This window comes from Fusarium falciforme, chromosome 11 (assembly GCF_026873545.1).
Source record: "Fusarium falciforme chromosome 11, complete sequence".
Taxonomy (NCBI): domain Eukaryota; kingdom Fungi; phylum Ascomycota; class Sordariomycetes; order Hypocreales; family Nectriaceae; genus Fusarium; species Fusarium falciforme.
The window spans coordinates 1,347,302-1,372,228 of record NC_070554.1 but is presented as its reverse complement, the minus strand read 5'-3'; the positions used below and the strand labels follow the sequence as shown (position 1 = coordinate 1,372,228).

General features: G+C 51.4%; 8 protein-coding genes and 1 pseudogene across 9 annotated transcripts, besides 1 other annotated feature; 4 read left to right on the top strand and 5 right to left on the bottom strand.

Moving 5' to 3' along the window:
- Positions 1–167: 167 nt before the first annotated feature.
- Positions 168–1,685, bottom strand: NCS54_01336800 (Hypothetical protein; the record flags this gene model as incomplete). The annotated part of the gene is made up of 2 exons (XM_053158564.1): positions 168–1,268; positions 1,320–1,685. The coding sequence occupies 2 exons, from the start codon at positions 1,683–1,685 to the stop codon at positions 168–170; spliced, it is 1,467 nt and encodes a 488-aa protein (XP_053014539.1).
- Positions 1,686–2,083: 398 nt separating this feature from the next.
- On the top strand, positions 2,084–4,429 carry NCS54_01336700 (Hypothetical protein; the record flags this gene model as incomplete). The annotated part of the gene is made up of 3 exons (XM_053158563.1): positions 2,084–2,174; positions 2,223–2,575; positions 2,633–4,429. 3 exons carry the CDS (start codon positions 2,084–2,086, stop codon positions 4,427–4,429), a joined length of 2,241 nt encoding a protein of 746 aa, XP_053014538.1.
- Positions 4,430–7,510: 3,081 nt separating this feature from the next.
- NCS54_01336600 (Glyoxalase-like-dom domain-containing protein) lies at positions 7,511–8,338 on the bottom strand (the record flags this gene model as incomplete). Its single annotated transcript, XM_053158562.1, has 1 exon — positions 7,511–8,338. One exon carries the CDS (start codon positions 8,336–8,338, stop codon positions 7,511–7,513), a length of 828 nt encoding a protein of 275 aa, XP_053014537.1.
- Positions 8,339–8,814: 476 nt separating this feature from the next.
- NCS54_01336500 (N-acetyltransferase domain-containing protein) lies at positions 8,815–9,363 on the bottom strand (the record flags this gene model as incomplete). Its single annotated transcript, XM_053158561.1, has 1 exon — positions 8,815–9,363. One exon carries the CDS (start codon positions 9,361–9,363, stop codon positions 8,815–8,817), a length of 549 nt encoding a protein of 182 aa, XP_053014536.1.
- A 2,989-nt stretch (positions 9,364–12,352) lies between these two features.
- On the top strand, positions 12,353–13,314 carry NCS54_01336400 (AMP-N domain-containing protein; the record flags this gene model as incomplete). The annotated part of the gene is made up of 5 exons (XM_053158560.1): positions 12,353–12,584; positions 12,642–12,667; positions 12,720–12,992; positions 13,045–13,151; positions 13,203–13,314. The coding sequence occupies 5 exons, from the start codon at positions 12,353–12,355 to the stop codon at positions 13,312–13,314; spliced, it is 750 nt and encodes a 249-aa protein (XP_053014535.1).
- A 99-nt stretch (positions 13,315–13,413) lies between these two features.
- NCS54_01336300 (Fungal-trans domain-containing protein) lies at positions 13,414–15,037 on the bottom strand (the record flags this gene model as incomplete). The annotated part of the gene is made up of 4 exons (XM_053158559.1): positions 14,638–15,037; positions 14,163–14,583; positions 13,815–14,112; positions 13,414–13,761 (listed from the first exon to the last, which is right to left on the bottom strand). Exons 1-4 carry the CDS (start codon positions 15,029–15,031, stop codon positions 13,414–13,416), a joined length of 1,461 nt encoding a protein of 486 aa, XP_053014534.1. The 5' UTR covers positions 15,032–15,037.
- Positions 15,038–16,177: 1,140 nt separating this feature from the next.
- Positions 16,178–16,696, bottom strand: NCS54_01336200 (Hypothetical protein; the record flags this gene model as incomplete). Its single annotated transcript, XM_053158558.1, has 1 exon — positions 16,178–16,696. One exon carries the CDS (start codon positions 16,694–16,696, stop codon positions 16,178–16,180), a length of 519 nt encoding a protein of 172 aa, XP_053014533.1.
- Positions 16,697–17,817: 1,121 nt separating this feature from the next.
- On the top strand, positions 17,818–19,346 carry NCS54_01336100 (annotated as a pseudogene). The gene is made up of 8 exons: positions 17,818–18,152; positions 18,205–18,246; positions 18,297–18,363; positions 18,417–18,444; positions 18,500–18,512; positions 18,564–18,653; positions 18,704–19,046; positions 19,104–19,346.
- Positions 17,818–19,346: a sequence feature.
- A 2,375-nt stretch (positions 19,347–21,721) lies between these two features.
- Positions 21,722–24,455, top strand: NCS54_01336000 (Cas1-AcylT domain-containing protein; the record flags this gene model as incomplete). Its single annotated transcript, XM_053158557.1, has 3 exons — positions 21,722–22,048; positions 22,166–24,394; positions 24,447–24,455. 3 exons carry the CDS (start codon positions 21,722–21,724, stop codon positions 24,453–24,455), a joined length of 2,565 nt encoding a protein of 854 aa, XP_053014532.1.
- Between the last annotated feature and the right edge of the window lie 472 nt (positions 24,456–24,927).

The window sequence follows — 24,927 nt, the reverse complement described above, 5'->3', positions numbered from 1 at the left end:
ACAATGTCTGCCAACACAGTGGATGCGTGTACTTGTTTTCTAATGAGAGTATCAAACTTCCTTATGCTTCAATCCACCATCATTGCCTCACCCTTTCTGTACCTTCAAGCCACATCTCCTCAACGAATGTACACAGACTCTGCATATCCGCAGCCTGTACTTTGCTTCTAGTCTCCCCTAGGCTGGGCATACTCCAAGAGCACTTCATCCTCTAGCAACCTCTTGTGGCAACTCTCCTCCAAGCAAACACACACTTCAATGCCTTCATCCTCAGCCGCATCAACAGACCCCGCCCGGCTGGGATACAGCATCACAAAGCCCTCAAAACCTGGGCTTGGCCATCTCAACGCCTTGGGAAGTCCAAAGCCAAAATCGTGCGCCTCGTACGCAGTCATTCCCTGCCAGCTGGACGCACCGAGATCGATGCCCAGAAATGAGTTGATGCTGATCTCGAGGAATCGCTGATCCTCATGTCCGGCTACCCACTGAAGCAGGCTCGAAAGGTACTTTGGATTGATGGCGTTGATTGAGCCTCGTACCGACGTCGCAAGCTGGGGCAGGTTGCCCGCGACGATGTCCTTGACTGCCAATGGCTCGCAGCGCGCGGCGGCAGCGCCAACACCCAAGAAGCGATCGGGCAGTGGTGGGTTCCAGACCTTTCTGGTATCGACGGCATGGACCAGAGTTGCCTTGGATGCTAGGTCTGGCTTGAGCATCTCCAACTTTGCACGCGTCATGCTGCTCCACAGAAGAGCCATGATTGCATCGTAGGTAGAGATCCAGCTGCCTCCATCCTGGTTCGAAGCTTTGGACTTCAGCAAGTCGGCCTTGCTCTTGGGAAAGTGCCACATCTGCGCAACCAAGGAAGGCATCACGAAGCCAGCTGGGGGAGGTGGCATCGGGCCGCCCGCATCTCGCACAACGGGGAGCATCTTGCTAAGCTCCTCGACTCTAGCCTTCGTCGGGCTTTCAATGTCAAGTGGGGTTCCGTGGATGCTGAACTGATGCTTCGTAGGAATGAACGGAGCGCCCTTTGCCGCAGCAACCGTGTTTTCCGCCCAGGTGGTCAAGAATCCATCACATCCTGGCCCGTCGGATACAGAGTGATGGATGGCCAGGCCAATGATGAGACCACCTCGGATGAAGTTGAGTTGAAAGGCAGCAACAGCGATTCCATCCTCGTTGTTGTCACCAAGGGGGGAGTGAAGCGATTTTGCTGTGACAAACTCGGGGAGGAGTTGGCTGCCTTTGAGGGCACTCGCTGGGAACTGTTTCTCGTCAGTATTTTGGCTCTCTACAAGAGATTGGGGCAATCTTACATGTTTTTCAGCCAGCTCCTTGTAGCTAGGGAACTCGTCTTCGCCCAACATATGTTTGACGTGCAGACTAGCGGTCGAGTCCCGCTTCCTAGCCACCCACATGGTCCCAGTGGCAGCATTCATCTCTAGAACACCACTAAGGATCGGGAACTGGGATAGCGTAAACTCCAGTCCAGCGGCCATGTTACGAACTGTCGCCTCAATGTTGGTGTCTTCTGGGAGAGCAAACACTTCGGCAACAGCGACGTAGACCTTGGGCATGATGTGGCCCATGAGGGAGAGGGGATATCGCTCCGACTCTGGGGCAGATCTCCATCCTGAGGGATGAAGACGAAGCTCAACTGGTGCTGGGCTGGCGGAAGACATTGTGGATGAATGGAACGTTTCTGTTATGTAGATCTCTTTGCAAAGAATGACTCGGAGTTTATTGATGCTCAATAAAACAATCATTCCATCCTGTCTATATATACAACTACACTGGCTTATACCGGCGGACGAGTTTCCGGCCCGCCTGCAGCCGGTAAGCATTGACCCAAGACAATGCAAAAGCCAGCGTAGCATTGCGTGGCGTCCCAGCCCAAGCTAAGGCAATCCGGAAACAAATTGATCCAGATGATACCGTCTCGGAGCTAAAATCTGAGTAAGACGCTAGCTATCAATTCGATCTCCCATCTTCGGCGGAGCGGCGGCGGAAAAGATCTGTTTACTCCTTTTCACCTTTACACAGAGTTTTACACACGGAGATCCTCCCGCGGACTATTCCCATGGATCAAGAGAAGACACGCGCTAGCGAAACCGTTGGGTCCTCCACGCCAAGGCGGCTCTTGCGCAAGGGCACCCATAGCTGCGCAGAATGTACGAGCCAGGTTCGACTTTGCTGAATAGTGCTGACCGTTTCTTCAGGCAAGAGGCGAAAGACAAGATGTTTCTTTGACAATCTCTCATCTGCCATATGTGTGGGATGTCAGCGCCGAGGCACGCGTTGTGTAGGCCAAGAGTTTGTCGACATTGCTGCATCCAAACCTGAACAGGATCCCAGGACGGCAGAGAGGATAGAGAGGATAGAGCAGATGCTTGCGAAGCTCACTGAGAAGTTCCTCGCAGACGGCCTGAGGGATGAGCACGGCGTGTCGCAGAGCCAATCGCCTCTTCCGAAAGTGTCGGCGGAAGACCGGAGTGCCAGAGACGACTGGCAGGACATTGGCGATACTAGCCACGGAGACTCTATCCATCATGCAGTCACCGAAATAGCGCTGGTAAGTAGCTAACTTCTCCCGCATTGGTCGTTCTTAAGTGGGCTAACCTGCATACAGAGAACAGCAGACAACACCACGGCATCAAGTCACTATGTCCTGTCTGAATTCGCGGGAACTTGTCAAATCCTCCACGCCGCTTTACCGTCTCAGCATGATGTCGATCTTCTCTTCGGGTCTGGAAGAGCTGCCATTTACCTACAAGCGCTCTGCAATTCCTACAGAGAGCTGTTTGAGGAAGGTAACTCTGTATCAGCTGCTATGTTGTCGATCCTCCCCCCAGTCACCGCCCACCCTGTGGTTCTCGCAAGAAAGCTATTGCAGCTCGCTCTTTGCATACAGCAACTAGATCCTTCGTTCAACCGCCAGTCTCTTCGTTTAGGTATGAGTACTGGTGAAGCTATGCACAAGTACTACTCTCTTGCCTCAAGCAAGGTGACCTGCCATGACGATCTCCTAAACTGTCTCGAAGGGCTTGAATGTCTCATCTACGAAGGCGCCTACCTCATCAACTGCGGTAACCTTCGTCGAGCATTGGTAACTCTGCGCCGCGCTGCAACACTGGCTCAATTCATGGGGATGCATCGCAAAGTCCTTCATACCACCCCAAAACAACACGATCCAGCGACACGTGTCTCAGGAGATGTGGCCTGGGCACATATTGCTTATCTAGAACGCTACATATCACTTCTCCTCGGAATGTCGAGTTCCATCACTAATGCAAAGTTTGGGTCCGAGGAGAAGAAGGTCAACGAGACAGACGCAGAGTGGCTTGAGAAGTTCCAGGTCGATATCTGTGAGCAAATCATCAACAACAATCAGCGTGGCAGCCATGACGACCTTGCCGCCACCCAGAAGATCGATGAGACGATGAACAGAATTGCCGACAGTATCCCAAGCAACTGGTGGGCACCACTTGAATTTCGGCCCGGTATGACTGGTGACGACTTGATGGCGCTTGTGGTAAATGCACAGATGCAAATCATTCACTACAATCTACTCACGGTTCTTCATCTACCATACCTCCTTCGCAAGACGCCCAGTCATCAGTACGACTACAACAAGACGGTTTGCACATACGCCAGCCGCGAGGTTCTAAACAGGTATATCGCCTTCAGGTCTATTGTCAGAATCGTCTTTTGCTGCCGCCCCGTCGACTTTTGCGCCTTGACAGCCTCCCTGACTCTCCTCGTCGCTCACCTTAGCCGTGATGGCCGGGACTCTGCATGGCTCCTGAAGCACCAACGCCTCGGGGATAGGGCGCTGGTAGAGAAAACGATAGAAACTTTGGACGAGCTCAACCGACTCAACGGAGATGAACTGACAAGGGAGACTGCAAAGCTAGCGAGGCGGTTATTGATCCTTGAGGCGGACTCCGCAAAGACTGGTGACGCCTACAACTTCGGCGTTGTGGATGAAACGCGTGATGACAGCGACAACGAACAAGGGGAACGTTCTTTATGTCTCAAAGTCCCATATTTTGGAACCGTCAGGATGGCTCCTCAAGACTCGTTTGCTTCACCGTGTGTTGAAGCCGCGCCTAGCATAACCCAAACAGACAGCTCACACACGATGTCATCAGCTGTTTCTAGCGGGTTTACCTCCAACACATCGTTCGAGGAGCCTCTACATCTGCCTCAGCATCTACTCATCAATGATGAAGTCTCCATCGCCCAGCAGACGGAGCTAGACATGTTTGATATCCCAATGCCAGATCTCTTGGCAGATTCAGGTGATTGGGCGTTTCAGGGAGTTGATACCGCGTTCTTTGATAGTCTAATGAGTTGTCAAATGATGGATGAGAGGGGCTGGAACAGCACTTGGTATGATGACAGTCCACAAGGAAACGGCGCCTAACGGCTTATGTTGAACATTGACTTGAGAATGTTCCCCAGAGCCCTCAGAGAGTTTTCGTTAGAGTATGCGCTTCATTATTAATTATCTACCAACCTCTACCAACGAACTACCAACGACCTTCTACACATCTTGCATGCACGGTGCCAGCAACTTCCTCCTCACATACTAAAACCCGGACTGAGCGGAACGGTCCTTCTGTCCCCTGCTGCTCCCGTATCGTATCGCCCATAACCTGAGCAAGGCCGAACGCAGAATGCTCAGAATCCCATCCTAATTTCTCGAAATTTGAAATCTCACGATAGGTCACAGTTGAGCCGTGAATAGCGTCCATCGCTCGATCTCCCGGGTCCAGTTCCTTCGCGAGTCCACACTTGCTCGTCACCAAGTCCTTTGACTTCAAACTCCCCTTGAAGCAGCTTTGACATCTACCAACACAGTAGTCAACCAGATATAGCACCTCGAGGTCATTTTGGATACAGCAGCAGAAATAAGCCATCAATATGGGGTCAAGTCCGCCCGGTGACCACATCTCGGCAATGTCAATAGCCAACCGCCGAGCAGAAAAGAGCGATGCCGCCATATCCTCAGACCATTCAGCTTCTAGAACCCTTGAGATGTTGTGTCGAAAGATTGGTCCAACTTCTTGTTCTATATTATGGCTGAAACCGAAACGCAAGCCGAGCACGTCAATGTCGTTGTCATAAGACACCTGTTCGCCCCGCGAGGGCAGGCGAACGACATTGGTCGTCCCTTCTTTATCGCTGCCGACTCTGGTCTTCACCATGTTTGAAGAATCGATTGTCGTTGTTGACAAGATATTTGCCATCTTGTATATGGATGGGTCGTTTTTGAAAGTCGTTGAAGAAGCAGCTCCACGATGGTCTGTGGCTGTGACGTTGAGGCTGCTAAGAAAGGTTTGCTCAACATGTGCATCGTCATCTACCGCCTCGCCAGAGATGGATTTATCGGGACTGGAAATGTCTTGAAAGCAGACATCAAAGATGTGAATGCCAGGTCTGGGTAAACTCGCTTCCCAGATCTTGAGTCGCAGTTCGGCTGGTAGTTGGGGGAAAAGAGCAAACATGTTCAACAATTAGCCAGCGGGTGATACCTTTGACTTGATTAAACATTTTCAGGCAAAGTATTTATAACAATCAAACATGGATAAAATATGGTTACATCGGGAGGGTGGTCATATTGCCAGCGGCTGTCTATCGCTCTCGGCGGAGAAAGCGCCGTGCCCCTCCGGCGCTTTCTCACGCCACCGCAAATGGTTAGATTGCGCGAGATGGCTGATATGCCTGCATAAGCGGTTCTAATTGGACGTCCGGTTCAATGCTCCTTGCAGGAATGACATGGTTCTTCGGCAGCTAAGTTTTCGACTAGCCTTCCTCCACTTCATGATTCCATCAACGTCTGTTACCATGCGTCCAAGCAATGCATTTCCATTCCCCCGGCGGGCACAGAAACATATTACACAAGATATAGAAACGGTTGCATGCGTATGAAGGACTTCAGCTAGCATCTTGATATTCATTTAACCTAGGTAGATGTGTAACGAGCGTGTTCAGTTGTTCAGAGCACAACTTGGTCTGCCCCGGCGCGCGCCTCAACATTCCCTGACAGGCAATTCTATGCCAACAAGCACAGGCAACAAAAACTATAAGAGGACTCCCTGTACAGAGCATTCTCTCTCCAGATATCGCCTAAATCTCCACTTATGAGAATTCGGCGCAGTTCTTCTGTCCCTTCTCGCAAATCATCTAATCACGATATCAGAACCCCCAAGCCCAAGATAGTCAGGAATTGAGGACATCTTACCGAGGTAAAAGCATCATTGCATCTGTTCATGAAGCAGGGACCCTTCTGACAGTCGAGGTAGCAAGGAAAGTTCCTGACTTCAATGCCGCCTTCGCAAATGTCGACACCGCAAGCGGCGTTGGCGCTGGTGGCAGCAAGAGCAGCGATGAAGGCGTTGAAAAACTTCATTTTGGTACTGCGCGTGTGGTTTTCGGTAAAGAAGATGTGGTGTTAGATTGACTTGGAAGGGTTTGCTTGGATGGAACAACAATGTACTCAAGGGAGAGGAAGCTGCCTCTTAAGTAGATATTTGGATTCAACTGAGGCTGTGCAAAGGCTGCGAGAGAAAATGTCTCTTCCGACTACAGCATTCATGTGCACCCTTGGATAGAACGCCGATATCCATTCATGAGCGACGGCCCGGCCTCCAAACGGTCCCTCAGCTGAGCGAACGCAAGGCTGTCTCAGCTTTCTGCCGACTTGACACTGCCGATCATGACCTACGGCTTACGAGTAAGCATTCCTTCCTTCATCATCGGCAGTTCTTTGTGTGTTCTTTCTCAGCCATCCATCGCCATGCTCATCAATTTCAAGACGCCTGGGCCACATCGATCGAATTATGTATGGCGCTGCGTTTATCCGTCTCTAGTATCTTGCTGCGTTACTCAGAGCCAAATTTAAACGGAAATTAGAAGATCATTACTGCAGTTGGTCTTTGAGTTAATCTATTATAAGCTTACCTGAAACACAAACCGCATGATATTCTTACACGATTGCTGGGCGCTACAACTTGCTCAATACAGATTACTAGCCCGTAAATTCCCCATACTCATATGCCGATCTATGCTAGCACTCTAGCCAGTGACCAACTACAACCCCATGGCTCGGTCAGACAACATGACGTTCGAACCCACAATGGCGTTCTTGGCTGCGAAGATCCCGCCTCAGTCAGCCGCATAACTCTAGCAATGGGCAGCATAGGAGTCTTGATTGGTTCGAATATTCCGGAAATTGTTAACTCGGTGCGTAAGCAAATCGAAATAAACAGCCGCAATATCAGACATGATGACGAAGCATTAGTTAAGGCTCCAGGATGAAAGATGATCCTCCTGACTTATGAGTACAGCCTACCAGCGTCCAAGGATCAACGTGAGTGTGATATGGAAGTAAGGCAACAACACGAATGTGATTCCTTCATTCCTTCTTCCTTTGGGTTTCAAACTGATACATAGGTACCCATGTTATATGACCATGAGAGGTCAGATAGGTTATCCTCATTATCTAGGACTCGACCCCGAAAGTCAATCCAGGCAGAACCTCAATAGTGCTAGGGCTATTCTTATCTCCAAGAAGCGTAATGTGGAGATGTCGCTTCTGGTCCGCACTCTTGCCCAGCACAAGCTGATGCTTTCCTTGGGTCGAGCCAGAGTGCACAACATACGACCACGCTTTCCCATCAGCGCTCGTGTCTGAAGCAGGCCCATGAATTCCATCGTAGACACCGGCGATAAGATCCAGCTCCGACTCAGAGACCGTGACAGAGACTTGTGAAACTCCAAGCGCCCCTGATGGATGCTTCGTAGAGGAAGCACCTTGATCGCCTTGGTATGGAACCCTCAGATGTCGAGGTGTTCGGTCCAGACACCAGAAAGGAGCAGTTCCGGGATGGAGATGGTTTCCAGAGGCGTCTTCGGCTGATGCAACTGACCACTTCAGCTCAACTCCATCAGAGCGAATACGCCCGCCCGCAACCGGGTCCCTATAAGTGGCTCCGGAGGTGGCATCCTTAACCCGTTTCTGGATCACAACAAAATCCTTCTCGTCGGGAAGAGTGTGTGCCCAGTCAATGACGGTACCCTCTTCCAATTCTCCCCATCGGTGAGACTTCCGCCTCTCCGGGTCCAGGGTTTGTTGAAAGGCAATGAGTTCGATATACACGCCATCAGAGAATAAGATGAGCTTGTTAAGTGTGCGTCCATCAGCGTGAGTGCCACCATCGATGACTGTAAGAGCACCTTCAAGACGCTTTGGCAACTCTTGCAAGATTTCGTAGGAGATCAGGATGACGATGTGGTCGAGAATTGGCCGCACAGAAATGTTGTCTGCCATTTTGAAGACGATTCAAGGTGATGATGAAGTTGGTCGAAAGAAGCTGTTGAGGGGAAAGATGCTTGATAAACCACGCAAAATGCTTGGCTGTCGATATTTATACGAAAGCCAATTGCGTGATCAGGATGTGGATTACGTCACGGAACAAATCACAGCGGACCGGCCGAGTTCGGAGGGATTGTTCAAGAGTAAAAACAATTAATAGACTCAACATTTACGGGTGACTCGCCCATCATAAGTTGTCTAACTGGAATACTGTTGCGAGGCTATTCCCAACCAACAATAGGTGGCGTTATGCGTGCCTTGAAAATGGCTCAAGCCCCAACCAGTAGCCTTCCCCTCACGCAGTAAAAGCAGCCCCGTCTAGAATAAAGGCAAATAATTACATTAAAGAACAAATCGTCAAATTTTACCTCTATCTTGTCGAGGAGTCCCTGGGGCAAGACCTTCGACGGTACTAGTAAACCGGTCCGCCATCAGTTCTCATCCTCCACATAACTCGAATGCCCCTTTCCCTTCCTTCCCATAACCGCCAACCCTTGTCCATTCCCTCCTTGCATCACCTCCATGCCCATAACTCTCTCGTAGAAGGGCACAGACCGTTCCCAGTCCCCCGTGAACAGCAGGCTCCGTCTCAGATAAGGCATTGCTTCGATGACCTCCTGGATGCTCTTCAACAGCCATGTTCCAAGCCCCTGCCCCTGATACTTGGGGTCAACCCACACATCGGTGAGGTATATAAAGGTGACATAGTCGGTAATGCAGCGGGCTATGCCGATGAACTGAGCCTGCGAAGAAGAGGCCGTCTCGTCTGATTGGGACTGCTCGTATAAGCCGAAGCATAGCGAGCTCTCCAGCATCTCACGCATAGCGTCTGCAGGAAGCGGCTTGGCCCAATAGAGGCCATCAGAGGCAAACACCTCTTGTAGTTTTTGAATGGGCAGCAGGGTCCGATCGGTTGATATGAGGTATGAACCCTTGGTCCACGTCCGATTCTGAAGTTGTTGTTTAATCGACAGGGCCATTTTGAGTGGAACAGATGCAGTGGTGAAGATGAAAGAAATCAGATAACTGTGACGCTACCAGGACGAGGAAGCTCATTATCAACGATTCGGTCGTAATATCGGCCCGCCAAGTCGTGCGGGGTTCCGGATTCTGAAGGATGGGGATGTAATACAAAGATGAGTCAACACTTCTCGCTTGGAAAATGGGATCGGAAGCTCTCAGACTGAGCAGTTCTCTCCAGGAAAGGCCTCACTTTTCTTGACTAAGCTGAATGCCAGCCATGCCCTTATAAATGCTACAAGCTGCAACGCCTCAACAACAACCATCGTCAAACTCTCAGGGTTATGCATTGCAAGCCTGATTTTCTCGTTTTATTTGGTAGATCAAATCCAAAGGCCATTTTTACACATAATTGATGATGCTTCAACCCAGAGCACACATTTCTCGTTGGATATATGTCACCCTCCCTTCTGGCAATTAACCACCAACTACTGACGACACACAACACGTCTTGTAAGCCATGCCATTCCCCCAATGGATGAGACAAACATCAAACTACCGAGATAGATAATTAGAGACCCAAACTTCCCTAGCCCATAGCTACTGGATAGGGGTTTGTCCAATAGACTCTGTGAAATTGGCGCTATCACTATGTTCCCAACCCCCTTCCCAAACGCCATCAGGCTATAGACAGGCTGCGGGTCATCAGAGAGCATTGATCCAAAACGCTGCCAGAAAACGACATAGGCTCCAGCAAAGAGTCCATATATAATCGTGAACAGAATCAGAGGTGTCAGAGAGTGAGCAAGTCCCCACAGCGTAAATGTAGCGACGGAAGAAACCAGGGTAGTGATGATGACAAGGACGAAAATATCATTAACACGATCAGATAGATAGCCGAAGCCGAGTTGACCGGCAACCGTAGCCAGATTGTGTGCTGCCAAGACAAGGGCGCCGATAGGCCCGGAGAGGCCTATGGCAGCGGCAAATGTCGGCAGGTAGAGTGAAGGGATATAATATGCGAGGCTCTGACTCAGGTTCGACACTGCCAGAAGCCAAAAAACCGGGTTCTTCAAGAAGCTCAGGTCGATAGGTCGATAGGTCGCCCGGGTTGAAACAGGCAACCTCCCTCGAAGAAGAGGGAGAATAGGCACGATGAGGACAAGTTGGATCACGACAAAGATACGCAGTGCCCCGCGAAACCCCCATCGACCCAAAAGCCACTCAAAGAGAAATGGCAAGCCGACACCGCTGAAACCTCCGCCGGCATAGACTACCGCATAGGCAAACCCTCGCCGTTGCACGAACCATTCGTTTAGCATGGAGAGTAATGGGGAATAGAGAAACAGGAATCCAGTTCCGTAGAGGACTCCCTGCGTCGCAATTAACACATTGACAGACCGAGCAAAGGACGCTCCGAGGAGAGCTAGGATGCAGGTGGTTGTTCCTCCCAGCACCATGTGGTACTGCCAACGTTGGAACCGCGTGACCAGACGCGTAGCAAAAGGTGCCCCTAGAAAATATATGCTTGACGAGATGGTGCCGATCGCAGCGATATTTGGCGAGTCTTGGAATTCGGGCTGACGACTGTAGTGTTCTTGGAAGACTCCAAACGCCATTGGAAAGCCTATAGCAACTAGGTCAATTTCCAGCCAGAGATGGGCACGTTCATTAGCCTTTCAGCTTACCCCAAAGTACTCCTTCGATGATAAAACTTCCGAAGAGAAATTTCCAGGCAGCAGGGCCTCGATCCGTCGGAGCAAGACTGGACATGTGCGATGTTTCGTCACCATGCTCTCCTCTGGATCTACTCGACAGTTCAAGTGACATGGTTGGAGACTTGTGGTTATAATATCCGCCGAAAAAGGATTTGCCCGGAGGGTTCTAGATAAGATGCCGCGTCGCAAGTGGAACAGGTACTAACTGAGCAGTTCTCACTGTCTTCTGGCTCAGTTATCCCATCCAGGGCCGGGCTTCAACTTTATCAAAAAACACAATATAGCAATGCTCACAATGGCAGGTCATTCATCCACGGCAAAGAAAAGAAAGACAGGCGGGGGATAGGAGGGACAGATAAATACTTCACTGCTTCATGATCCACTTGGGTTTGTGTTCTCTTCCTATTGGTTGGTTGGTTACCAGCCGAGGGGAGGAGAGGACCGGAACCGGAAGGATGTTGGCTCTCGCATCATTCGGTGTATAATGACGCTGGTCTCTATCTCGGCTTCGGCTTCGGTTTCAGCTTCGGCTTCGGTCTCCACCAAGAGCCCCTTGAGACTCGAGTAACTGTCGGAGAAGAAGAGACAAGGTGAATTAGAACTGGGGTATCTGTTCGTATTATGGCGTATCTTATCTTTCCTTAGCATAAGGCTGGCTCCCTCCCAAGCAAACAGTAGCATTCCTCATCTTGATCTTCAAGCAACATTCCCCATGCCAGTAGACGACATACTCAAGGGGAAGTATCCCGCCAAGGCACATGTCCGACGCGTAATTGACTATATTCGGTTCAAGGTACCTCACGCAAAGGGCTTCCTCTTCCTGACAGGTTCTCCAGAAAGGTTATACGATGATACAGATCTGGCTATTCCGTTTCGCCAGCGGAGAGCCTTCATGTGCTTGACTGGTGTTGACGTTCCTGATTGCCGCCTGAAATATGAGATTGGCAATGAGCGCTTGACACTCTTTATACCACCCCTCGACCCCGAAAGCGTTCTCTGATCCGGCATGCCCTTGACGACTGAGGAAGTCCTTGTCAAGTTCGACGTCGACGCTGTCTTGCCAAACACCGACCTTCAGACGACACTTGACTTGATTGGAAGCAGCAAGCATGAAGTCGGGCGTGCATTCTTTACCATCTCTGGCCATGTGGGACATGGGATCAACTTTCCGGACGGAATGAGCGTGGACTCAACCAGCCTCAAAGAAGCGATTGACGAGTGTCGGGTGGTCAAGGACTAATACGAGATTGCCTTGATCAAAAAGGCAAACATCATCAGCTCTGCTGCACATATGGCCGTCATCAAATGTGTCAAGCAGTGCAAGAACGAGTCAGAGATTGACGGCGTATTTCTGGGAGAGTGCACCAAAAGAGGGACTAAAATCCAAGCCTACCCAAGCATTGTTGCAAGCGGACGTACAGCTGCGACGATGCACTACGAAAGCAACAACCAGGATCTCTACATGAATGGAAAGGTCAAGGATGTGGTGGTTATTGACGCCGGAGCCGAGTGGAACAGCTATGGTGCAGATATCATGAGGTTGTACTTGGCCACGTCTGTCCTCGACTAACATGATGCAGACTCGAACTCTGCCGATTTCTGGCAAGTTTTACGAAATTGTCCTGAAGATGTAGGAAGCTTGCATTGCGTCCTTGAAGGAAGATGTTCTATGGGATGATCTTCATGTTCTGGCACACAAGATTGCTATTGATGGCCTTTTGGTGCTCGGCATTTTGAAAGGAAATAAAGATGAGATCCTGACAGAAAGAATCAGCATCGCTTTCATGCCGCATGGTCTCGGACATTTCTTGGGTATGGATACGCATGATACAGGTGGTCACCCCAACGAGACCGATCCAGACCCCATGTTCAAGTATCTGAGAGTGAGGAGACGTCTGCCTGCAGGATGCGTAGTGACTGTTGAGCCCGGTGTAAGTTTAACTACGAGCCCGAAAATATTCGATTCTTGGCTGACGTTCTTAGATTCACATTGGTCCACATATGATCCGTCCGTATCTCCACAACCAAAGGCTCTCGCAATACATTGATGAAGAGGTGCTTGACAAGTACTGGGATGTTGGCGGCGTATGGTGAGTGGACAGTGTGCAGGTCAGTTGTTTGGCACTAACATCGCTTTCAAGTATTGAGGATGATCTTCTGGTTACTCGAGACAACAACATGAATCTTACTGTCGTGCCTAAGGATCCAGACGAGCTGGAGGCTATCATGTCGAACATGAGTGTGGTAACTTAAAGATGACTTGAATGGTTCAGTTTGAACGCCGCTGTGATATTCTGGGTCGGGGGGTAATCAGATGGGCAAACGTACTGAGCTGGAAATGAGAGACATTCATCACACACTAGGATCAAGCCAATCAAAACTATTCAACAACCCAAAGCGAAAGGGAGGCGGCAGCAATGATCCCCAGCCCAATGTCTCCAAGTTTCCCCTTGCCTCCAGCTCGACAGGCTCATTCAAGTGATGGTCCAGTACGCGCTGGATGAGGTGCTTAAAGTTGGCGCACGATTCCCCAGCAGGAGCCGAAGCGGGAACCCAGTCTAGGAATCCCACCAGTAAGCTCAACTGCTGCACGATAGCCGACCTCGTCAGTCCAGCGTAGCGAGAATCAGATCCCGTGGGAGTTGGTTGGAGTAGCTCTTGACATAAGATGCCTCCACCAGGTGCTCCGTACTCTAGAAGCTACATTTCAAGTCAGCAGGCTTCTCTTCAAACTAAATGACAGCGATTCCTACCTGCCATTCGAATTCGCGTAGTATCACGGGGCTATCCAAAGAGCTCTGACGGTTCCAGAGTTCGACTGTTAGTTTGACGAGGTCGAAGCTCGCAAGGACCAAGTCCCTCTTGTCAGATTCGCCATGTCGGTGAAGCAACCTTTCAACAAAGAAGAGATTCTTCAAGTAATCGAGCTGAAGCGTGATTCTAAAGTACAAGGTCTTCGCATCAACGTCGGGGTTAATGAGGTCGTCCGGGTTGTACTTGACCCATTCTGGAAGGGTAGACATTGATGCCATCTGTCGAGTCTTGATGTCTCTGCCTCAATGTCAGTCTGGTCCAACGAGGCCACTGGTGGAAAAGCGAACTGGAGATGGTTTGTATCCACAGGTCTTCTGTTACACAAGGCGATATCGATCAACTCGTCCCGTATGACAGCGATCATGTGTCGTGCTCGAATCATGGTGGTGGGATATATCTCACCAACCGTATTCCAACCATGTTCATCCAGCGAGTTGAATGCTCTCATCAGAGTGGCATTGTCAGAACAAAGGTCTTCATCACTGATGTCAAGGGGCATCGGAGTAGAGCAAAAGGTGCCAGTCAAGGAGGGCGGCCGACCAGCAAAAGAAACGCCAAACTTGTCCGTGGTGAAGATCTGGGCGACAAGTCGACGTCGATACTCGGAGCAAAGTGTTGGTCTGTACGAGGGTCCATTCTCTAAAGCGTGAAGCCCAAGATATGTGAGCATGGTGACGGCCAGGCTTTGGGAGACGTAGCTCGAGATTCCTTAGAAGCTGTCAGCGAGAACCCCTCTTGCAACGACCAAAGATTTAGAATTACGAGCATCACCGTCAATGATGGAGTCAAGAACCGACTTTCGCCGGCAAAGATCCAGCAGTGCCTCGTTACCCTCGGTAAATGTGCGAGCGAGTTCAATACAGTAACCTAGACAAGCCCGGGCTGTCTCGGGGGACACATGATGAGCGAGCGATTCAACATGGTGGCTGCGTAGAGAGTCGACGTCATCTGATATCTGCGCAACCCCAGCCCACAAGAGCCCTATGGATTCCCAACGGAGATTCTTGTCACAGAATTGGCTTATCCATTGTTCGGCATCATGGCACTCCTCCTTGATCGGCCGTCTTGTGTTGCTACACAGAATCTCGGCCAAGGCGCTCAAACCCCCATCACCGCTTTGCAGTAGATCCTTGAACGTGACCTGAATTGATTGCATGATTCGATAAGTCGCAACATTTATCCATCCCTTTAGATCACCTGAAGGTCTCTGGGAGGCCGTTTGCTCAACCGGTAAGCATCGAAGGACGAAGAGAGCAGACTCTCGGACAGGTGATTGGAGCTCACGGAAAGTAACTCGTTGATGGTCCCATTCGGCTCTTTCTGCGCTACCTGGCTGTGAAATAGACCCATTGGCCAGAAAGAGATTCAACTGAGTCTCTTCAAAGACGTTGTTATGACTCGTATAGCCAAAGTATCCCGACTCGGAAGCCGCATCAATCAAGGGTTTTGGTGCAGTTCGCGACCTCGTCTCAGGGGCAGCACTAGCCTCAGGGATACATTCCGACCCAGGGTTAGATATATCTAACGGCGATGTTGCTGATGGGTAGATGCAGTTGAGTTTGGTTCGTGCTTTTCGACATCGTTTGCACGTTGGTTCCGAGCGGTCACAAGCCAGTTTTCGCGCCCGACAGGGAGCGCATGCCGGGCGACGACTGATTCGACGAAAGGAATTTGGAGATGCGGACATATCATTATCCAAGGGCGTCTTGTCTTTGTAGGAGTTAACTATGACATGAGTGTGGCATGGCTCGGAAGGCATCCCGGAGTGGGAACGGAGCGGAATATTGTAAACACGACCACGACATCGTCCCCTCACAAGGCACGACTAGGGACTTTTTTCTTTACGATGCGGCAACACCATTTTATATCATCTCATAATTTGCTCTTTGAGCCTCAGTCCATCAGTAAAGGAAGTGGTAGGGACGGGAGAGCTGGGTCTTGCAGAATTGGGCTCCTGCACGAAGGGAGGTCTGGCAAGGTATTCAGTTACACAGAGGGATAAATACCCTTGTCGCATTCATGCGGAGAAAGGTCTCATAAGTGGTTAAAATTCTCAATTCAAGGGTTCGGTAAAATTCACAGCTGAGGTTGCACACCTCTTATTCTTCCGGCACGTGTCAACTCAGATGCCTCGGCACAATGAACTCCCAAGTAAGCTCTCCAACAAGTAACGCAAGACCTTCCAAAACAGGCTCTAGTTCATACCCATAATTCATTAAAATTAAGCATGTCTAATTATGTCGTTAAGAAGGATAATTCCAGGCCATTCCAAAGTATCGTGCCTCGTGCTTTTCAGTCATATCTATCCCCTCAGTGATGAATACGTCTTGATAGCCTTCTCAAAGCTCTCTCCAATTCCCTTGACCAGTTCCTTAGCGTTTGCTTGAAGCTCATCCGGAACCTTGGCAATGACGGCGTCTGAAAAGTCCTCGGTCAAATCCCTCTGCAGCTCCAAGTTGAGAAGAATGACAGGGCGGAGGAGCAGCCTGTCAAAGTCGGGCTTGGCCCGGATGACCGTCTCGAGGGTCACGTTGACTTGACCTCCTAGCTTCGTAGTGGCCTGGGCGACTGCAATCGTCTCATCGACCGACAATGGGCGAGACGCGCGGGCCGTCTTGGTGCCGTTGTGGATTTCGGCAAGGAGGATGGTGGACTTTGTGATGATGGGTAGAGTGCCGATGAGGGTCTTGGGCCAGTCGGCAATCGTCTTGTTGAGGGACAGGGTTGCGTTTCCGATGTCGTTTATGGCAGCGATGATGGTAGCTCCGGAAGCGAGAGCGCTGCCCGCGAGGGCCAAGACGGGGAGGATGCTCAGACGCATGATGGACTCAGTTTAACGAGAGATCTGGTACTGATTCTGAAAGCTTGGCTAGATTCTTTTCTCCTCCGTTATTCCCATCTACTTATACCGCCTTTCTCGCCCTTCACGTGCCAAGTGTCAGCCTTTCAACTCCGAAAGCTGAGTTGGTGGCCTCGTGTAATCACAACCCTCTCCCCGCATCTATCCTCAATCAGGAACTCTGCGCCGAGATCACAGCATCCAGATTAAATGACTCCCTCTCCCCATGGGGAAACCCCTCGGGCACTTCCCGCCACTCAGTGGTTCCTTTGCTCGTGGAGGCTGGGAAATCTTGAATGGGTGCGGGGAGGATCGCCAATTCCGGGGACAATCGACAGGGGTGATGGCATTCTGGGCCGCGGCAAACACTCGACTTGCACTTGGAGCAGATGCATGTGGAATTGGTTGTGGGAGGATGAGGTTTTTATTGGGAAATGATAGCTGCGCCGCAGGTGACAGAAGGATTTGATGTCGCAATATCGTCCAACATGATGTGCTGCTACTCACACTTCTCTCATGCGCATGCATAACTTGGCCTTGACTCTGACGACAAACCATGCACGATGCATTCATATTCCCCTAGGCCTAGAAAAGCTTGTCGCTGTCGTTGCAGGGCTGCTGAGAAGTCACAGACCACCTTGACAACGGTCAAGCCAAGCCGGGAAACCCCAGCTCTTCTTTCTGGGTCTCTTGGCAGCGACACATGCCAAGTTCCAAGCTCTAATTGAATTAGAGTCCTGTCAATTTGTACATATGCTTTGCCCTTTCCACGTACAACGTCCTTTCTGTGCCTCTGACCACGTGGGCAGTAAGCAGTAACCCACATGCCCTAGTACAGACCAACGTCAGAGCTAGTGTTTGTGACTATCGACAAGTTGAGATCTATCCGTCAGCGCGCCAATATACAATCAATTTACTATGTTCAACACCGAATAATCCATTTCCCGTTCACAAACACTCTTCACCTTGAGGCCAATTCCTTGGGATCGCCATCTTAGTCACCAAGAAGCAATGACATCTTCTGATTGGCTAACACCCTGGGCCATGCAGCGACCTGTTGGTTTGCGACCAACACCTCAACTCGTCCTCCCCCTCACTTGGCCCATTTCCCATGCGTTGTGGTTATTTTCGTTTCACCAGAGGGCGTCCACAACTCGGTTACCATCCCTCGGACGAATCAGTTCCTGCCTTTGAAGATGGCAGATGAGACAGAGCCCTCAGCCCACCGCCCGGGGAGCAAGTCTCCCACAGAGCCTGGCTCCTCTCCACCTGGAAATGAGGCGCCACTGGAGGCGGGTGATAATCCCGCCGACGACGGTGACTCTGCTTTCGGATCCGAGCCTGCCAGTTCCACAACCTCAATTACCTCGAGTATTCTAGAGTATCGAACTGTGCACGGAAGAAGATACCATTCTGACAGAGGAGATGCCGCTTACTGGTATGCAGGTGCCCAGTAACAGATGCTGCGCCAACTAACAGCATGACTGAAGGGCACCCAACGACGAGCAGCAGAATGAGTCTATGGATATCAAGTAGGTTCCTAAAGGTTTGAGCCAGGAGACATCGCTAATCACGTCTCCAGCCACCATCAGCTCACGTTAGTTCTTGGGGGTAAACTGTACCTCTCGCCCTTGAAGCAGGACATTCAGGTTTGTGCCAGATACCCGTTTTTGGCGGACCTGTCGTCTAATTGCACTTACAGCGTGTCCTTGACATCGGTACTGGAACGGGTAAGCGCATCTACTCTTGGCAGGCATTCAACCACTTGCTAATATTTCACGCCAGGAATCTGGGCCATGTATGAACCGGCGAGCCATGAGATCTGAGAGAATGCTAACCCGAGTTATAGTGACTTTGCTGATGAGTTTCCAAACGCCGAGGTGACGGGCACAGATATCTCTGTGATCCAGCCCCAATGGGTTCCTCCCAACCTCAAATTGTAAGAATGTTATCCGCCTTTCAACAGAAGAAGTTTTTCACACTCTTTAGCGAAATCGAGGACTGTACACAAACCTGGACTTTTGACGAAAACTCCATCGATTACGTGCACATGCGATACCTCATCGGAAGCATCAAGGATTGGCCGGCTTTGATGAAGGAGGCCTTTCGCGTCTGCAAGCCAGGAGGCTATGTCGAGAGCTACGAGGGCTCGCCGGATATGGAGAGCGATGACGATACCGTCCCTAAGGATAGTGCCATGGCCGATTGGGGTCCCATCTTCAAGGAGGCTGGAGCCAAGATCAGTCGGCCGTTCACCATCTTGCATGAGGATCTGGCACGCAAGGCCATGGAGGAGGCCGGATTCGTGGACATTGAATCAAGAGACTTCAAGGTACGTCGAACAATATGGTATCTCGGTCAACGGAAATTGAGTTGCTGACCATTTCAGGCTCCTGTTGGTGCTTGGCCAAAAGACAAGACAATGCGCGAAATAGGACAGTTTGCCCAAGTAGCACTAGAGCAGGACATTGAGGGCTACGTCCTCGGAGTCGCTGGTCTAGCACGCGGGTGGTCCAAAGACGAGGTGGCAGTCTACTGCGCCAAGCTTCGTCAAGAAATCAGGTCGCTGAAGCAGCACGCGTATTATCGCATCCGCGTTGTTTACGGCCGAAAGCCGGAGGACATTGCGTAAGCCGAGGCGGGATCAGCCTTTTTTGTACGACTGTCTTGGACGATCTTTGAGACACGGGACATGCACGATGACGCAGTGTAACCGAGATCAAGGTCTTGGGTGTGTTCACATGGGATACCCGGTATGGTTGAACAAGATGCTCGGCACCCGGGAATTGGAGGAGACCCTGGGGGTCGCGAGTAGCCAAGCGCGAGTAGATGGCATGCGTGGCGGCGTCCAATAAGAACCAGCATTTTCGCTCATGAACCATTGCTAATGTTTGTTTTGATGCTCTCCCGTGAGAAGAGATGGGTGTCGAGACGTTGGACTTTGGGAACAAGGCGCCAACGTTTTGCGCCACAGCTTGACGCGCCTGTTTGCTCCTGCGGCGTTAGCATTGGGAGTCTAGGCGTTGTCTGTGACCTTTCTCGAACTGGTGACTGCAGTCTCGAAGATCTCGAAGAGAGCCTAGCTATTATAAAGGTAGTCCGTAAGTCAAGCCTGTTAATGAGCTTTACTCTCGGGGCGCATTGCCATGGTCGTTATTTTCCTTGTCGACGGGCGCAGAATGTCATGCTGCAACCACATTGAAGACTCTGACATCAACGTAATTACACAGTGGGTAATGCAATAAAAGGTTATGGTGATGTGATGGGTTGATGCTACCTTGATTACTCTAAAACTGGGGTTGTCAGATCCTTCTATTAAACACAAACAGTAGGAGTGGTTGTTTATCCCTGGGGTCTTTGGGTCTTTTGATGCTGGGCAAAGATAAGACGGGTCGGATTCTCCCGGGCGCAACTGGACGCAACATTGGCAGAGTAAGCAGGTCAGCAGTAAGATCCATTATCTACCACGCCGCAGACGGTCCCAGCAACGAGCCCTGGCTCATCTACCACCATGACTGCAAACAGAAAGAACCGCACCTCGGCAAAGGATCTCTTTTGCATGATCTGTCAGCATCTGTCGAGATTAATCTGCAAAAAATGTCCCTGTTTAGGGTAACTCGCGCGAGGAGCAAAAACCTGATTTGATTCGGCTGATCAGCGACAACCTCCGACAAACCGCAAACGGCCTAGTGGGGCCCGTTAGTTTCAGGCAGGGAAAAGGAGAACCTGGACCCAGAGGCGTTAGCGGGGGGTCACTCAGTTTGAAACTATCGAAGGATTCAGTCTCTCAGCTGGACAATAGTCTCGAGCGCCATCAGCGCCTAGTGGATAAAAGTAAGGTCGGTAATGAAGCAGTGGACTGAGGGACTCGAGGCTGTCCACGGAGTATGTACAGGGGTCGAGAAGGTCCATCTTTGAAGAAGGTGAGAAAGCGAAAATGTAAGGGGAATGAAGAATGGATGCTCAGACCATGCCCGCTTGAAATGACGCAAGGTTGTCATGGTCCATCTCTTCGGCTTCTTTGCTTCGTTAGTACTAGGGCTCTTGCAACCTTAATCCTGTCAAGCTTTTTTTCCAGCCCGGTAGCTCTGACGCTCCCGAGCTCCGACCGACCAAGCGAGTTGTCCTCGGAACACGACGAGAAGCTGGGCATCACCTTTGATAACAAGAGGGGCTGCACAAGACAAGCTTTGTCGACAGCACCAGGACCATGGCTTCTTCACCAAATCAGAGCTCCTGTGGCTGAAGACTAGCTAGTCAAGGCACATTTTCAGCTCGCTTCGAACTCCAGAGATTGGTCGCGTCCAGCCTCCAGGTGCATTAGGGGGGACCATGCTTCCCATGGCGTTCCTCTAGACCCAGCAATGCGATCCACCAGGGCTGCCACCATCGATCAGTCCCTCTCCTTGGCATCATCTTTAGCCCCGCGGTTCGAAGGAAAGCACCTGAACGAGAGGAAAAAGAGGTGTGATGAAAGGATCTGACAGCAAAAGACCCCTATTTTCCCTATCTTTTGAGCGTTCAACAGTCAGCGCGTCTCTCGCCTCTCGGTCGCTGATCTCCTCCTCTAGGGTCCACTACAACGCCATCCATCCCACTGTTACTGTGGACCCCCCTCGAGGGTCATCCCAATTCACATTGCCGATCAGGGGGGGCATAACCGGGAGAGGCAGGCAGCGAGTGAGTGAGTGACAGTGTGTGTGTGTGGCATGTGTGTGTTCTATATGAGGAAACCAAGTTTCGATTTTCCCGTATTCAAGCCACCGATCGCCTGCCTTCTTGCTGTTCTGTCATCTTTTTCTTGCTTCATCCATCTCATCTTCTTTCTTTGCCGTATCTTGTCTCTCGCTCTTGTCGGCAAAGGCGGAAAATCCGAATTAATTCACCAGATGCGACCGTCTTCTTTTTCGACATAACGCTCTTCACTCGCTCTTTTGCCGTTTCTCGGCGTACAATCATTTCAACGACTCTCGTTCAATCTACGCGCGCTCATCGGACACGGTCGCCATGCTTGCCGCTGTTCAATCCTCGGGCGTCGCCCTTGGTCGCATTCTGCCCTTGGCCGTGACGCTGGTCGTCATCCTGGGCATTGTCATCAATCAGCTCAACCTCAGCGACGACCCTTATCGGTGCAACGCCCTGCTTCACGAGGGAAGCTGGCTGAATGCGCCCGATAACAATGGTAGCCGGGCGCCTTTCACCAACTGGCAGCCCAAGGGCTGCATGCTGCACAAGTACAAGAAGGAGGAGATTGCCGACTGCATGGAGGGACGACACATGCTCTTCTTTGGCGATTCGACTACGCGACAGGTCTTTTATGGAATGGCCCGGCTGGTAAGTTCACGATAAGAGGTCATCAAGTTGTTCTGCTCGGCTCGACGGTCGCATCACGTGACCACAGGCAATCAACAAAGGGATGTCGCGGTAGCTAACTGGAATGCTTCTCTGCAGCTCGACGCCGACAAAGCCAACGATGCGCGAAAGAACAGCAACAAGCATGGCATCCACGACATGGACTTTGGCGGAGTCCGCCTGGTCCAGGTCTGGGATCCCCTCATGAAGCCCGGCAACGCCACCGACATGATCGAGGACCAGCTCGCCCTGTACCGCCAGGAGAGGCTCAACCCATTGCCCGTCAAGAAGCAAAAGGCACCGGCCTTCATCTTTATGGGCGTCGGAATCTGGTTCGCCGCCCGATTCGAGGAGGGTGTCTCGCTCGAAAAGTTCAAGACAACCTTCCAGAACGTCTCAGCCATTGTTCAGAACAAAGACTTTGCTCCCTTCGGCTCCCGACCCATGGACCCCCGCGATGGTATCGGCTCCGAGCTGTTTCTCGCTCCCGTTGCGCCGCCCTTTTACGACGAGATGCCTGATTACCGCAAGACTGGCATTGCCTCGAACCCCGGCGAGATCGAAGCCATCGACGAATACCTTGAGACGATGGAAGAAACATCCGGCATCCCCATGCTCTGGTCGTACCCTGCCCTCTCGCAAGATCAGATGGGCGTCATGGAGGACCTGGAGAACGGCTTCCACGTTATTGACTCCGTCTCCGAGATCAAGGCCCAGATCCTTCTGAACCTGCGATGCAACGCCAAGATCGATGCTAAGAAGGGATACCCCTACGACCGCACTTGCTGCACCGACTACGGCCCCAAGTCTTGGATCCAGATCGTCATTGTTGCCCTCGGTATCCTTTACGTCGGCGCTGCTGCTCTGTTCGAGATCCTCGCCCTCATGTCCAAGCAGGTGCCTAAGCTGTCCATCTTCAATGCCGACGTTGCCACCTTTGTGACCGGCCTCCTCGCCTGCTACTGGGCTGATCGCACCCAGTCCTTCGCCAAGGGCTCCAAGGAGTATGTCACATTCGAGTTCAACCTCCTTACCGCCCTGTGCTTCATCGCTGGCTTTGCCTTCCTCGCCAAGTCCAAGCCTCCGCCCGCCAGGCCCGGATCCCAGACTCCTGCTCCGGCGACTCTCGATGACATGAAGCCTCTGTCCCGCGACCAGACCGACGAGTGGAAGGGCTGGATGCAGGCTATTATTCTGGTCTACCACTGGACCGGTGCTTCTCGCGACCTCAACATCTACGTTGGAGTTCGTCTTCTTGTTGCGGCTTATCTCTTCCAGACTGGTTATGGACATGCCGTCTTCTTCAGCACCAAGAAGGACTTTTCTTTCAAGCGAGTTGCCGCCGTGCTTTTGAGACTGAACCTACTCAGTTGCGCCCTCCCATTCATCATGAACACCGACTACATGTTCTACTACTTTGCGCCCCTCGTCAGCTTCTGGTTCGTCATCATCTATGCCCTGTTCGCCATTGGCAAGAAGTACAACGACAACACATACGCCCTTGTCGTGAAGATCATCATCTCTGCCGCCATCTGCCCCGGAGTGATGCTCTGGACGCCTGTTCTGGAATGGGTCTTTGCCGCTCTGAGCCTCGTCTTCCGAATTAACTGGGACCTCCACGAGTGGCAGTTCCGCCTGGGTCTGGATGGCATCATCGTCTACGTCGGAATCCTCATGGGCATTGCCTCTGTCCGAACCAAGGCCTACAACCTGATCCTCACCAAGTCGTATGGCATTGCTGGAATCGCTGGTATTCTCTCCATGCCCGTGTACTGGTGGGTCGCCGTGAGCCACGCCGAGAAGAAGCAGGACTACACCAAGCTGCACCCCATCTTCTCTTTTATCCCCATCATGGGTTTCATCGCCGCCCGCAACATTTCTCCCGTTGCCCGAACTTGGTACTCTCGATCCTTCGGCTGGCTCGGCAAGTGCTCCCTCGAGACGTTTACCCTTCAGTTCCATATCCTCCTGGCCGCCGACACCAAGGGCGTTCTACTTCTCGACATCTTCCACGGCGATGGTGGCCTCCTCAGCGACCGATGGAGGGCTCTTGTTGTCATTGTTCCCATCTTCCTGTGGATCAGCTCCCGCGTCGCGGATGCCACGGGCGGCATGGTCAAGCTTCTGACTGCTCAATGGACTACGGAGACTCAGGACGACGAGCAGTTCGATCTGGAGAACAAGGCTGATGCTGAGCCTCTCATGAGCAGCTCGCTTCTCTCTAGCCTGACGCCGCTTACCCGGCACATGCCTTCCAAGTCTTCTTGGGCCAACAACCTGAAGGTTCGCATGGTTGGCCTTCTTGTCCTCCTTTGGGCATTGAACCTGGTAAGTTGAGCTATTCGCCGCGACATTGAACCAATGCTAACATGACCTCAAGTTTTATTAAATGTACCATTCACGGCGTTCGGAGTATATCGCATCGACCGACCGATCGACTGCGGGAACATTGGCAGGGGACCGTCAAAAGACGTAGGACCGGCTTGCAGGGGATTACCAAGACAACGGATAACTGGGTGGCTATTTCCGGGCTGGCATGCCCATCACATATTTCTGGGCTCACAGCCCAAACCTCGATGACACGAGATGTAGATTTCTTATTCATAATGACAAGACATCAAACCACCGTGGCCACGGACTCATTTGGGAGTGACCATCTCACATCAGCTCATTCTGCACAACCCCGGACCCTGACCCTCGAACCGAGGAGGCCCTCTAATCAAGGCTGACACGGTTGAGGAACAGGGATGTTAATTATCATCCACATGTAAGCGAGGAGGATTTGTGCGGCGCGGGTGTCTAGGGTGTGCCGTTATTTATACGACGGGATATTCGGATAGAGCCGTGCTTGTTCCAGCTGC